The sequence below is a fragment of the Lichenostomus cassidix genome, chromosome 14 (assembly GCF_008360975.1).
Source record: "Lichenostomus cassidix isolate B80296 chromosome 14, HeHo_3.0, whole genome shotgun sequence".
Classification (NCBI taxonomy): Eukaryota; Metazoa; Chordata; class Aves; order Passeriformes; family Meliphagidae; genus Lichenostomus; species Lichenostomus cassidix.
Genome location: NC_139495.1, coordinates 12,171,681 through 12,186,499, shown reverse-complemented (window position 1 = coordinate 12,186,499; position 14,819 = coordinate 12,171,681). Strand labels below are relative to the sequence as shown.

General features: G+C 38.7%; 1 protein-coding gene across 14 annotated transcripts in view; it reads left to right on the top strand.

Moving 5' to 3' along the window:
* RBFOX1 (RNA binding fox-1 homolog 1) overlaps positions 1-14,819 on the top strand; it is a 1,091,692-nt gene that overhangs the window by 732,668 nt on the left and 344,205 nt on the right. For 12 of the 14 annotated variants that reach the window (XM_085074907.1, XM_085074911.1, XM_085074923.1 and 9 more), the window contains one exon: positions 4,848-4,889. The exons of the other annotated variants lie outside the window; for them this stretch is intronic. In XM_085074907.1, the coding sequence (XP_084931033.1) occupies positions 4,848-4,889 (42 nt within the window). The remainder of the gene's footprint in view (positions 1-4,847; positions 4,890-14,819) is intronic. 14 annotated transcript variants of the gene reach the window in all.

Here is a 14,819-nt window from a genome sequence, read left to right as displayed (position 1 = left end):
GGACTCTGGGTATTCTCAGTTGGTTAAAGGAGCCATTTTGCAAAAGGAAATAATTGCTTGCAAACTGTTTTAATGTGAGAATCTTTAAAAGAGTTCCGATTTTATTTTTGGAGATTTTCTCCTTTTCCTTGTCTGAATAAAATTATCCTGTTTGGAATACGCTGCTAATTTGAGGGCAAAAAAGAAAAGGAGAGGGAGAAAAGCCTGTAAAGCTATAGATTATTTTTTATGGATGATGAGATGGTCCCCATTTGCATTTACAGCTTTACAAGGATTGTAGCACTAGGCTCTTTTTTCTTTTTTTGATGGAAATGCTTAATCTGAGCTCAATGGGCCATAATAATTGCCTGTTTCTTCCAGCAGAAATAAACCCACTTGTATGTGACACTTGAAACCTTACCTCTGCTCAGTGTTACCCACGGAACTGGAGGCAGTTCTTCACCCCAAAATATTTATGACAGCAGCCCCAGTCGATATACAATACCCAGCCAAGGGCGCTGGGGAATAAATCAGTCCCACAGTAACTGATGGTGGCAATAAAACCCCAGAAAATTAAAATTCCCTGCATGCAAACTCATATACCTAGCCAAGAGAGAGCCGAAGCTCTGTGCTCAGGAAAGGATTTGCATATGCCCAGATGTATACATTCTGTACCCCTTGGTGTCAGAAACACAGTGGAACACCAAGTCTGGGGGGTTGCAGCATGTTGTCTGCTTGTTAGACTTTTGTTAACATTGGGGGCTTTCAGGAGATATGTTAGATGAAAATTCAAGCAGCTTGTGGAGGAAAAGGAGGGTGATCTCTGTTACTCCTTGAGAAAGAAATACTGATTTGATGTTTGAAAGCTTCTAGATGTTGCTGCAAGTGACCAGCAAAGGCTCTGAAATGCCCATTTCCACTTCAATTCATCCTGTATGTTTATGCAATTGCTGGTGTTTTTAAGGAGTCTTCTGTCTTTGAGAATTTTGGGCTTTACTTGTGCTATTGTGAGCTCTTGGGATGGGTGGTGTTTCTTCATTTATGTTTTGGGTTCTCACATGTAGCACTAAGAAGCAATTTTGGATTAATACACAATATTATTTATACATTTATGTACAAACCCATACTCTCTCCACCTGTTAAATAACTTGGAGTATCATTTCTTCTGAATTCTGCAGGGCAATGAGATAATGAACACTAATAAGTGATAAAGTGATGGCAGGGGTGACTGTGTCTATATGAAACACAGCAGTGCATGGTGTGTGTCCTTGTGTAGCACAGCCCATTTGGGTAACTTGGCAAGGAAAAACCCAAGCATTTCAATTCTGACTGAAGACTTTTCCAGTCAGATGAGTGTCTAATGAGAGAAAACACTGGCAGATAGATTTTGCAGATAGTATGAACTGGTGTGGACTGTCTCAAAGTGTCTAGTGAAACACAACTGTACAACTGGCAGAATAATCTGTGGTTTGATTTCAGCTTTTTAATCTATGTGTGAATGAGGAGCAATAGGATTTCTCTGTGAGATGCTAAGCAATCAGCAGTTGGGAGGTGGGTTGTGGTAGAGGCACTGGGACTCTGCTCAGTGCCAAGCCTTTCTTACCTCTCACAGTTCATGTGTAGATACTGACTGCAAACTGCCCTTTCCTAATGCAAATAGCCATGTAGGTGAAATCAGTGTAATCATATTTGCACTGTCCTTTTTGAGGTGGAAAAAGAAATGCAGCAATTCTAGGGAACCTTTCATTTACCACACATGGTTAGTTATGGTAAAACATCTAGAATGTGAAAGACATTGGATGTTCAGCTGTTATTTTTCAAGCACTGGGACTGTGCTCCATTTCAAATAACCTCAATCCTGAAAACATTTTGAATTTGAAAATGCAAAACTAATACTTGGGAACGTTGTACTTAAAAATGTTCTTTTCCTTTACATTTTAAGCACTCACTTCTGTAAATAACCTTATTACTATTCTGTTGCTCTCTTTTCCCCATTGCCTAAACCCTTTCTTTAAAATGACACTTAAAACATTTGACAGCAAAAGAAACCCTTCCCAGGTGGGCTGTTGGTGTTCCTGAACACCTGGAGTGCTGCTGTTGCTCTCTCAATCTGCCCATTCATGCACAGATGGGTCCCATTTTCTCTTTGGTTTCCAGTTTCCCTTGCTCCTTCTGAAGAGTGAACTAATAAATCCATTTGGAAGGTCTTCAGTCTTAAAGAAAACAACACAGACTTTCCCATTCCAGTCATGAAGCCATGGGCAGTGACACCAGCAGGTTGCACAGGATTTCCAAAGGGTCTTGTTTTGGTTTGAAAGGATGCAGCCTGACAGCACAAGTGTCTTCTAAGACTGCTGTCCTATAAAGAACCCTGTAGTTCTTTGAACATTTTTCCTTGATGAAATCCTTTAAAGGGAATCAATCTTGTAGGCATTCTTCCACAAAACCCTTACGTGTGAGAGGTTGACACAATGGAACTCTACATTCTGACCAGTCTTAAACTGAAATAAATAAATAGTTAATTGCATATGGTTCAATCCAGAGCCATAACAAAGTAAATTTAGGGTTGAGAGGCAATGTATTTAAAATTGCAGGATATGCACAAGGTTTGCTTCTAGGGTCTCTTGCTCATTAATTAAATATGTTATGGCTTTCAGTTTTTCTCATTTATCTGTACAGGTTTACATATTGTAAATGCATTATTTATGTTTTCCCTTAAGTGCTCAGTACTGCCAGGATGTTTCTCTTAAACTGGCACAGATAGCAAAAAAGACAAAATGAGAGAGCAAATTTGGCACTGGTGGAACACACAGAAAGCTGCTTGTGTCCAAATGAGCCTTTCCCAGATGTATTTTAATAAACTTGAACTGACAAATAGAGGGCCAGACAGACAGATGGCATCAGTGTTTAAACTATGATTTTTTTTGTTTTTCATTAAGGTAAGCTTGGTTTGTGTAATTTTTTTTTTCCTTTTACTCTCATCTTTATAATGCCTCATCACTAAGCCTTGCTGCTTTTTTCTGGAAAGCTCGTGGTTTGCAGGGTGATGAGGGAGCTGTCTAGGTGGATGTTCACTCTGAGGGAAGGCAGCTCTGAAATGGATTTTGTTGCTGTAGCTAAAACACAGTTTGGAATCAACCATTGGTTGAGTTTTGAACCAAGGGAATTGCCACCATTGGTGTGTCCTACACATTGCCCCTGGTGTTTTTTATCATTTGCTTTCAATAAACAGAGTCTCATGGAGGTGGTGATAGATTGAATCCAAATATGCTTTCAAATGGTGTTCTCATATTCATATGAAAGCTGTTTAAAAAAATTTTCTTTCTGTTTGTTTCACTGCCAGATATGGAGGATCAGTTGTATGTAAAGCTGCAGTCGCCCTCTCTTTGCCTCTTTACTGTACATTCTCCCACTGTTCATAAATGCATCTTTTCCATCTTAAATAAAGTTTTTCTGGTGTCTGAGATGTTTGGTATTTTCTGTTTCAGATTACAGTAGCATATAGTTACTAATTAAAACACAGAATTAATTTTCTGCTTAAATAGTCAATACCTAAAACCCTTGCTCCACTCTACAAATATTGGATAGACTTTTTTGTTTGTTTTTTACAAATGTCACTTTCCTCCATTCCAAAATTTCCCCCTCCATCCCACCACCAGAGGTTAAAATCTCTAGTGTGGGGACTTACCCAGTAAACTTAAATAGTAAAGAAAAGCCCTGAACAAAACAACCCAAACTCACTTCTAACCTGGACTAGATGATCACTGCAGATCTCTTCCAACTGAAATATTCCATTATATTTATTTTTAATCAAGGTGAAGAGGTTCATGTGGAATTCAGATCCAAAGTTAACTCCTGAGATTTATGCAAGCACACTTATAATGCAGACTAAGATAACCTTAAAGTGACTCGTAAATGGTGTAAAGTCATGAACTTTGAGAAGTGGAATCATTAGTCTGCAAGTGACAGTTGCTTCAGCTGTGCTTAATTTGGCTCCTTAGGGGAATTGTAATTAGACCTATGCTGAATTTCTTTACTTTTTATTCCCTGCTAGGAACTTCAAAGAGCATTTCTTTCTCTTAGGTTTGTGTTTTCGCACAGAGACTCTGTTGTAAAACTTTTGCTGTAGAAGTAGAAGGCTTCACATGTAATGTACTTTTTAGAACTCCTTCTGTGATGAAAACCAGGCAGTTTTATTTTGTTTGTAGCAACCCAACTTTGACTGAGAAGTTCCCATTTTCATCATCACTACAGGGTCAAAATATCTTCAACAAATGGGTATGGGTTGAATTCTAACTGTTTCTAAGTACAAAGCAGTGATAAGTGTGTTCTGAACCTTTGGAGATACCCTTAGAAACATTGCATCTGATTTCATGTTTTATGGATTGTTTGCCATCTACACTAATGACAGCATTGACAGTGATTACACTTTCAAGGCTAATTATGCTCCCTAATGATTCTAAAGTTATTCTAAAATTACTTTATTTAAAAACTTTATTTAAAACCAAACCAAACAACAACCAGACATAAAACCCCTCTATCCACATGGACAAATCAAATCTGAATGCCTTCCTGAGTAGAGCTTTGAAAGTTCGGTTCCAGAGGTCCTGGTGCATGACTGAGTGGGAATTTAGGAAAAGCAGACAATTTTGTTTTGACCTTTGTAAATTTAAAATATAAGTGGAATTTTTTTTTTTTTCCAGTAATGATTCTGTCTAGATCCACAGGACAGTATTGGGTTTAGATACATGGCTGCATCTCCAATATTTATATGTGTAAGATGGGTAGACTTAGCAGCTTTGTTGTGGCAAGAATGTTATGCTTTCAAAGTTATTTTGGCTTTTTCTTTTTCTTTTTTCCCCTTGTAGAGTTCAAAACAACAGATGAGTTGTGAAAGAGAACAGCTAAGGGTAAGTGCAATGATATGCAAAATGTTTTGTTTCTTTAAAATATACGCAGAATCTAGTTTGTGCTATTGACAGATGGATTATTGAATTGAAGAGAATCGCATTTAGAACATTTGGTGCTTGTTGGTAAATATTGTACATCTCTCAGTATAGAAGAGCTACAGTAGCTGCAGGTTTTTCTCCTGTACTGTGGTGAGATTTGGCAGTAAATAGCTCTTTTTGGGAGCACTGACCCTGAGGGAGCTCTGCCCCTGCACCCCGGGAAGGCTTTGCAGTGGCAAAGGGCACTGTGCATCCCAGACCTTCTCCACTCTGAGATTGCTCCCAGCAAGACATCATCCTGTGGGTTTTTTATATTCTGTGCACTTTCAGAGAGGAATCAGGGATGTGAGGGATGGTTATTTCAGTGTGTGTGTTGGTTTTGGACAAGCTGGAAAGGAGATGCAACTCCTGAACCCAGGCTGCTGAGCTTTGTGTTGTTTTCCCCTTTCCCTGTATGGTGTTCAACAGCTTTTAGTCTCTGCTCCCTTGAAACACTACACATCTCTGAAGATGCTTTGCCATCACAGTACTTCTTCATTGGTTCTAGTATTTGTTTGGGAAAACACGAGAACCTTCATTAACTAAAAGAAAACAAAACAACCAAACAAAAGCTTTTAGGTCATCCAAGTGTTGCTTAATAGACCTCCATTTACTGCTACCACACGATGAGTATTTACCTTAAATCCCACATGCAAGTAGACAGGGAGAGGCAGGCCTGAAGGAAGGGTAAGTTTCTATACAAACAAAAATATTGCTGGAAATAGAAAAAGCAGCATTTTTTTGTTTGCTGTTCACCAAGAATCAGCAGTGCCTGTGTGACTTGCAAATAAAAGGAATATCCTCCTCTTAAAGCACATTGTGCAGTGTTCCTGTCCATTCAGCCATACATTAGATTAACTTCATCAACATATCTAGATGCCTCAGCTGGTGTTCACCACACTCGTAATGGGATTTTTGGTACACAAGTTATGCAAGAACAACGCATGGCATATTGTCCTCACTTCTTGTCTTGCTGACATGGGACTGCATCGCCTTGTGCTGGAGCTGGAGTGACAAAGCTTTGTTTTATCAGCGCTCCTGTCTCAGCAGAGCAGCTGTCAAAGCTAAAATATTGCAATAGCACCTGAAGGACAAGCTTTTCAAGAGGTACCAGTGCCTCGAGAACAAAGAGTTTTCATTTCTTTTTATTGTTTTTGTTTTCTCCCTCGAATGAAGGAAGACATTGGTTTTCAATGTAATGAGAGGAGGCCGCCAGCTCTTTCTCCAAGTAAATATGTGTGATTTTTCAAAGCAGTGGGTAAAATGAGATGCAGTGAAACTTCCAGGTAACTTTCTATTCCAGTATTGCACATTTATGTCTGACAATGAGCTCAGTGCTTAGGATGCCTTTGTGTCAGAGCAGAATGTGACAGCTAAAGACAAAACCATGTCTGTACCCTGCTAAATTTAGGGACATCTCCTGCCACCGCTCCTGTGATGTTCCTGTTACACAAAACACAGTTTCCAGTGTAAACTCTGCTCCTGTACCAGGGATCTCCTGTGGCTTTCACAGCTAATCTGCTGTGGCAAAAGGTCACAGTGAAATTTAAACAATCTGTGTGGACATGTTGCACTTTGAACACTGTGAGCGTGTCACTTGACCCTTCTGTCACTTGTAGGTTGGCTCCCAACTCAGCAGTGCTGTTAGAGAAATGTTTAATTGGCTGAATTAGGTAGGTTTTGCACGCCTGCAGTATTTTCTTGTGGGGTTTGTGAGCTGCCATGAATACTTGGATGTGAGGCAATCTCTTCTGTTTCATCCCAGCTGAAAGAATTGAAATAGAACAAGGAAACAGGATTAAAACAACAAAATGCCAACATCCTGTTGTGTTTGTTAAACCGAGTTAAAGCCAGATTATTGTTAGATAATCTAATAATACAATAAAAAAAGATGTAATATCTCCCACTCCCTTGCTAAGTCTAAGATGAAAATGTCTGCCACTCTTCTTTTTTGGTTCCCTAGTAATTCCTTAGTCTAAGAGTCGTAAAGAAGTTTCAGAAGAAAGGCTTGTTAAGAGCATAATAGCATAAATAAATAATTAGTCATTGTGTGGCTATAGAAAGAAATATCCAAGTCTGACTATAATCATTTATTCAGACATTTCTCACCTCTTATCTGTTTCACTGCCTTGGAAATTCCGAATGCAAAGCAGAGCATCACTGTTCTGGAATAAAGCATTTAGAATAATGAAACTCATTCATATTAGAGCCTCTGGCCATTATACATTATATTTACAATGAAGGATAATTCTAATAATTAAGGAAGCCTGTGTATTTTAACCCTTTTTACTCAATATTTGAAGTTCACAGCAACCACAAGTGTGTAATTTGTTTGTCCTGCCAGCCTGGTACAGTCCCCAGCTAGACATTAATGTCTTTACCTGAATTATTTAAATGAGAAATCATACAGAAAGCTACAGGAACTTTCTATCTAGTAAGGCCGGTTGGGGCTTTTTTATTCCATTTGGAAACATAACCTAAACTGACTTTAGTACATTTCTATTTGATTTAAAAAAATAAAGCATTATTGCAATTTTTTCAAGTTTTCTTTCTCTTGGCAGTGATTTTCATCACCATGTGCTGCCTCGAATATTAATTATTTTCATGTTTCTTAATGTCTTTTTGCTTCCTAATCCTGTGTCATTTAAATCAAGTTGTACTAAAAAACCCAGTGTGTTTTTAAAGGCAAACTGACTCATCAGTATTGCTCTCTCCACCTCCCTCCACACACTGTGCTTCACCAGTATTTCCTTTACAGAAAATAATGAACCTTTTTAGTCCCCTGCATCGTGTTTTGTGTTATCCAGTCCTGGTTTATAAATCTCCTCTTGGACAGTCCCACCCTCTGACTCTTTCCTGCTGCTCAGGAATCACTGGGTGGAATTGTCATTCTGATGCATTAGGATAAAGGAGCTGTCAACACACAGAGCCCACAGCTTGCTCAAAATCATTTAAAAGCACTTTTCTGCTTATATTTAAGTCTGAAAAAGTCTCTGCAACATGCAAGGTCCAGGTTATTTAAGGCTGTGGGAAAAAATAGGCTACAAGCCCTAAGTAGAAGTAATCTGGAGTACATAAAGCTATAAAAAAGAGCAGGGACAGCTTCACAAGTCGCTGCTGCTTCCACTGAACCTTCCTTGCTGGTTTGACTCAAACCTGGGATGGTATTTTGTTATCAGAGCCTTAAATGCACAGAGTAACTTAGAGCTTCCCCAGCTTTGCCCAACCTTCAACTCATAATTTCTTATTTTGCATTATTAATTCAGTGTAACTGTTTCAGATTAACTCCTGGATCTGCACTGGCATGAGTTGTGCTCTAGAAGTTAATGCTTTTGGTCCTGATGCACAAACACGAGATGAGCTCTCCGAGGTGGGCAGAGAGCAATTTGAAACTCTAATGTTAGGAGGCTTTAAAAATGTTCCTGTGAATACCAATGAGGTCTAATGGTAAATGGTGTGATTAGCTTCCTTGAGCTGAAATTTTAAGTGACCCAGTTGTTGCTCTAATTAACAGCTGCTTTCACATGTGTTTATTATCAAGATGCATTATATGCAGCCAGAGTTCCTTCTCTGCTCTGAATACGGGCAGGGCAGGCTCTTACTATCATCTCCTATTTAACATCAACTTTTATATTTTTCTAGTGCTCTAATTTTCAAGGAGACAAAAAGAAGTTCCGCATTCAGAATTGTTCTATTTGTCTTGTCTCTGACATGGTAAATGAAATAAAGTGTGACAAGAAGCCAAAAATGTATCAAAGTTATGTGAGGTAGAGAGAAAACAAAAACAAATGCATTTATGTCCAGCAGAGTTTTTAAGCAGCACTGATCCTGCAGTATTTAGCTTTATTTGTGTTTTTGTTCAGTGCATTAATTTATCAGGTTTGTAATGTGCTCAGCTGTATTGCTGAAGTTATTTGGAAACTTTTTTAAAGGTAATTTTGGAAGCTCATCGTTGTGGCATTGGCTTTCTCCAGTGACATAAGAACAATCCATTGACATGTTTTGTGTTCAGTGTTCCTCTGATGCACGAACGAGGGAAATGATCATTCAGTGACAGACACTAATTTTTTAATCGGTTTGAGCTGAGTGAAAACAAACAAACAACTGGAGAGAGGGAGAGAATCAGAGTGGAAGTGATTTGTTAAGTAGGTGTTATTCTCAAGGGTTTCTGAAATGACTTAGGGTGATAGCAGGGCACAACCTGTGTGGGCAGGAGAGGCAAAAAAGGTGTCTGAGGTTGTTTTGTGAGTCAGTGATGTCTTGTTACCAGAGAGCAACATGGTAATTCATAGCATTTCTGCAAATTCTGGCCAGTAATAAAAATGTCACTTTTTGCCTTTCCTTCTAAAAAACCCTTGGTCTGCATTTGTAAACAGCATGGGTGTTTTGCCTGGAAGAGTCATCTGGAACTACCTGGTATTCGATGTCCCTCAGGGGAAAAAGGGTTAAAAGGGGGAGAGCTAAGATAACTTCTAGAGTTGGATCAATCCAGTGTGTTTACTACTGATCCTTTCCTCAGGAATTCACATGTGCTGCATTTGATGTGGCAGACAAGTGGCTTCAAGTGATCCTCCTTTAGTTGCTGCAGTTATTCCTGCAGTGAGCTGTGTGTGTCATCTCTGTGTAGGTGTAGTGTGGAGATACAGGTATGTGAGATCAATAAGGAGATGTATTTTTGGTTCCTGGTTTGTCTGACACATCGACATGGAGTGAAATTGGAGTATTCTCACTCACTGTCTCTCCAACAGACTTCCCAGTGGTTCATAAAGGGTAATTCTCATCACAGTTGAGGAAACAATCTTGGAAATAAGACCTAAAAAAGACTGGGGAGAAAGGTTAGCTGTGGGGATGTGATTTCATTTAAATTTTCACTTAGCTTGAAATGAATTTATGCCAAAACAACAACAACAAAACAACTAGAGAAATGTAAAATTCAGTTGCAGTTCTGGTAAACTTTAGGAAACTTCTCAAGAATTAACTCTTAATGCTGGTCCTCAATTTGTTGTTTACTATTATTGTGACTAAAAACAATGGCAAGGTAATGAAAACTGTTGTGGTTCACGTTTCAAGTGCCATGGCCTCTCACCACGAGGATTCTTTCTCCTGAAATGCTGGCTGCTAGCAGAGCCCTTGGATCAAGAGAACAAAGAGTGTTTGCAGCACTTTGTTCAATAGTGGTGCCACTCACTTCAGGTTTCTTTAAATTCTTTCAGGAATAGTCAAGAGGCCTTTAGGTATTGTCCTGACTCTGCTCTTGATGCAATGCTATTCAGAAAACTTTCCATTACTTCCCTGATGTTGTTTTGACATTTCTGAGAACAGCAGGCAGAGGCTTTTCTGCTGTTCAAGTGCCACTTTCTTTTGAATTCAGCTCTGATTTTTGCACAGTCAAGTATTTTCTCTGTGTGGTGCTTCATAATTGCTGGAACTGGAGGATGACAGGAATATTTGGTGATGCTGAAGCAATGTTTTCCTAAACCACCTGTCCAGTTGGGGTGACAGATTCCATTCAGAGCTGCAGCACTCAATGGGATTCAGCAGCTACTCAATGTGTGTTTAAACTCATATCTGTGTAAGGACAGCCAGGGACAGGGAATTGGTTCATGAAATAGTTCACAGAGTGAAATGAAGGTTCAGGAAGTGGTCAACTTGGGAAGGGAGAGAAGGAAATCCATTTGGGCAGCAGAGGGGCTGCTGAGCCTGTAGCCAACATTAATGCAACATCCTGGTGCTCTCCTCCTCCTGCTGCACACACCTGAGCAATGCCAGCCCTGGATCCAGCTGGATTTGGGAACAGCTCCTGCACCCCAACAGCAGCTTGGGTTGAGAGTTTGTGCAGCGACTGCACCCAGCTGCTGCTGCAGAGCACTGCTGGGATCAGGGCTGCTGCCCTAGAAAAGAAGAAAGCTTTCCTTGCTTAGTTTGTGTTTGTTGAGAGGGAGCTCTTTTTTCACACAGCTTTTGTAGTTTCTCTTTGATCATCTGGAAAGCAGACCTTTGAGTGCACAGCTTTAACAGTGTTTATACTATTCTGACTTATTATTTCAACCTCTGCTGTTGCTGAGGCAATTTGACTAGCAAAGATCACAGTCCCTTTAGTGTCACACCTAATTCAAGCAGGAAACACTAGCTAGTTTACAGTGCAGTTTGGAGGGATTTGTGGTTTGGGTTTTTTTTTGTTTGGTTGGTTGTTTGGTGTTTATGTTTTTGTTTTTTGTTTGGTTGTTTTTTTGTTTGTTGTGGGTTTTTTTTTCTTGGTTGATTTGACTTTTTTTGCAGGTTTTAGGTTGGTGTTGGTTTTTTCTTGGGTGTTTGTACAAGGCCTTTTTGGCTTGGGTAGGGATTGTGGGGTTTTGGATTTACTTTTCTCTTTGACTTGGGTGAAAAACATGAAAAACCAGGAAAGGCTTTTCAGTTGTAGGTAGCTGGGCTGGATATTTTACACGCTCTTTGGTCCTTCTGCACGGTGGGTTTATATTCTCATTTACTCACATCTAAATAAACAGAGTGAGCAACAAGATTTTTAAAGGGAACAATTGTTGAAAGGCACTGAAAATATTGTAAGAACTGAAAAAAACTCTAAACCAATTTACATGAACAATCCAAACAATGTAGTGTAATAGGGACTTATAATCACTGGGCCACACTGACTTGTTCAACCAGTATTTCTTCAAGTAGAGAGAATGATGGAATATTGATTTTAATATGGACATCACGTTCTTCTATTGACTTTAATGGTCTTTTTCTGTTCTGTAAAATCTTTCTAAACCTTACCTGTTTAAACTGGTCAGGTGTGCTACTCTACAAAAACATTTAATTACACTTTTGTAAGTAGCTGCCAAATTTTTTCCAAGCAGCAAATTTTTACAAGTAAAAATAAATTCATCGTAAAAAAACCCAGGAATGCATGAATCAATATTTATTTGTATGCCTGTAAATACAAATGTGTATCTGTGTTATACATGTATATAAGTACAGTTAAGGATCCAGGCTTACAGACTTGGAGTTGACATGAACATAAACCATCCTGCCGGATGAAAAGTGAAATCTTGACTTTGGATAGGCCAGGATTATATTTGTTCTTAGTCTCTTGACATTTTTTAGTAAGAATAAGTGAACTGTAACTGTGCTCTGTTCTGTTCTGCAGCAAAATCCCAACTTTTCCTGAAAGCCAAGTCTTTGTGTTCAACAGAAATGGCTTTCTGGGTACAAAATCCCCAAAACCTGTATGTAGCCTTCAGGGAGCAGGATAGAGACATAAAAAGAACCTACACCAAACAAACAAAATCCATGTTTTTATCAAGCTGACAGTAGTTTTGTGGCATCTTGAAATTTTGGACTTGATGATCTCAAAGGTCTTTTCCAACCTAGTTAGGTCTGTGATTCCATGATTCTGTGATTTGGGCTCAAGCAGGGAGCTATTCCTGTTGTTGGAAGGCAAGTGAAGTACAAAATTTTAAAAATTCCGTTGGATGGATAAATTTTTTTTCTCCTCACAAAAGCCTGCAGCTAAAGTTTCTTTAGAAAAATGTATTAGCTGGAGTTTCCCACTTTTCCCTGAGTGCACCTGGACAGCTGGAGAGGTGAATCCAGGTGTACCTCATGAAGCTGAGCAAGTCCAGGTCCTGTCCCTTGATCAAGGCAATCACCAATACCAGTAGGTACTGGGGGACAAATTAATGGAGAGATGGAAGAAATCCTGAGCTGGTATTTTTCTATTTGTTGCTTGGTATCTTGAGGATCCATTTTCTAAGCCTGGAAGTCGAGAAAGGTAAAAATGCTCTGCTGATTTGTAGCATCTTTGTTGTTTCTCACCCTTGGGAGAAGCTGACCTTGTTTTGGGAATGTTTCTTCCTCCACATCTGTGTGCTGTTGTGTGTTTGGAAGCTTTGATCACCTCTGTTGTCTTTAAAGGCAGCGTGACTCAGACAGGGAGAGGGAGATATCAAACCCAAGCAGATCAGATCACAGCATTTTCTGTGCTCCACTAATACCAGAGCTGTATTAGAGCCTTAATGTGAAGGAGTGGCTGCAGATGGAGCCAAGCCTGGAATAAAATGCCATGTGGCTGTTATTCCATAGGCAATGGGCAAAACCACAGCTGCTCTGTGCTCAAAAGTCCCATTTAATGCATTTCTCTTTCATGCAGGGCTTGTCTTTGCCTTTTCATTCTTAAGATCTCTTGGAGTCCAACACTGGAGCTAAAAAAGTGTTGTTCATCTCAAGGTCACTTTGCTACTTGAGAGCAGCTGCCCTCCAAAGAGCACATAATGAATAGTTTTATTACCTTTTCGTTGGTTTTCCCTACGTGCTATAGATTACTCCTTATGCTATCAGCTCATTTCTCCTTTTTTTTTCCTCCGTTCTCTGAACTGCTGCTTTCTACAACTGTTTTCATCATTGTTAAAAATCATTTCTATAGCACCATAAATTACAGGCACTTTACAAGCCCAGAGTGAGATACTGCCTGTGCCCCAAATACTTTATGGCTCAGATACATCCTTGATATCTGCTGTACCTTTCTTTGCTTAACACACTGCCTGGGAATTTTAAGGTAGATTGCATTAATCTCCTGGTTTATTCCCACAATTTTTCATGATCAAATGATGGTGAGTCACTTTCTGGGATGTAGATAACCAGTCATCTGTTTGCTACTTACCATAAAGGTATTGTAAACATTCTGCTTACTGATAATTCCAGGCACACTGTCCTGTGCAGTACATTTGCATCTAAAACCTTATAGGCACTGGGGAGAAAACAAAACAAAAGGAAAAAAGGCAAACAAAAAACCCACAAAAAAACCAAAACAAAAAAACCCAAACAAACAAAAAAACAGGTTTGTTACTGTAATTATTTACTATTCTCTTTTGCCTTTAAACAGATATTTTTTAAAAATCCCAAACAAACTGCTGTAAGTCTAGAAAAATACCCTTAAATTCCCTTAAAAACTTAATTTATCCTAAGTCCTTGAAATGTGTAGGTCTTGAGTTTTGGGCACCTTCCCAGTCATCTGCTCAGCTGGAAATGTGGAGTCCAGTATAGCATTGTGGGGGTTTCTTTCAGTTAGGATAACTTTATATCCAAAGTATCTATTTTACAGGAAGAGACAGTAAAATATTTTGAATATTCATCAGTGTTAAAAATATAATGAAATTTTTCTGGACTCATATGTAATTTTTTTTCTCATGTTGACATCAGAACAAGGCAGTCATGGTGTGCTAACATTGCCATGCAGTTCTTGCTGGTTTGAAAACCAGATGTAACAGCTGCAAAAAATGAGTTTCCAATATTCTGTTCTGTATGTTAAAGTCATGATAACTCTGAGCCATAATTAAAAAAAAAAAAATTAAAAAGTAGTAGCTTTTTTTTCATTAATTTCTTTGAAAAGGATAGATTAGAGAGTCCAGAATAATACATAATGGTGTTAGGGTTACATGTAACTTTCAGAAACACTTCTACCATTTTTAGAGAACTCTATGATACCAAACATATAATGATATGAAAAACATTGGCTTTTATTTTAAAAAGGTTGAAAGGAAAAGAAAAAATAATTTTTCAAGTTGACTAGTGAAAATAAATTTCCATGTTTTATTCAGAATCATCCAAGCTTTATTTTGAAAGGACTGGAAAACACTGAAGTTACTAAAAAGAGAATGAAATGTGTAGTAAGTGTGCATCTGTAATCATAGTACAATTAGTGTGGTGATATAGAGGAAATTCAGTTGAAACAGAGGTTTTTGATGTTTTTACAGTAAATAACAGAAGCAGATTGATGTTCTGTGTGCTTTTCTGAACTAAATGCCACCCAAATCAGAAGAGTTGAATTCAGAGCAGTGAGTGCACGTGGAGACT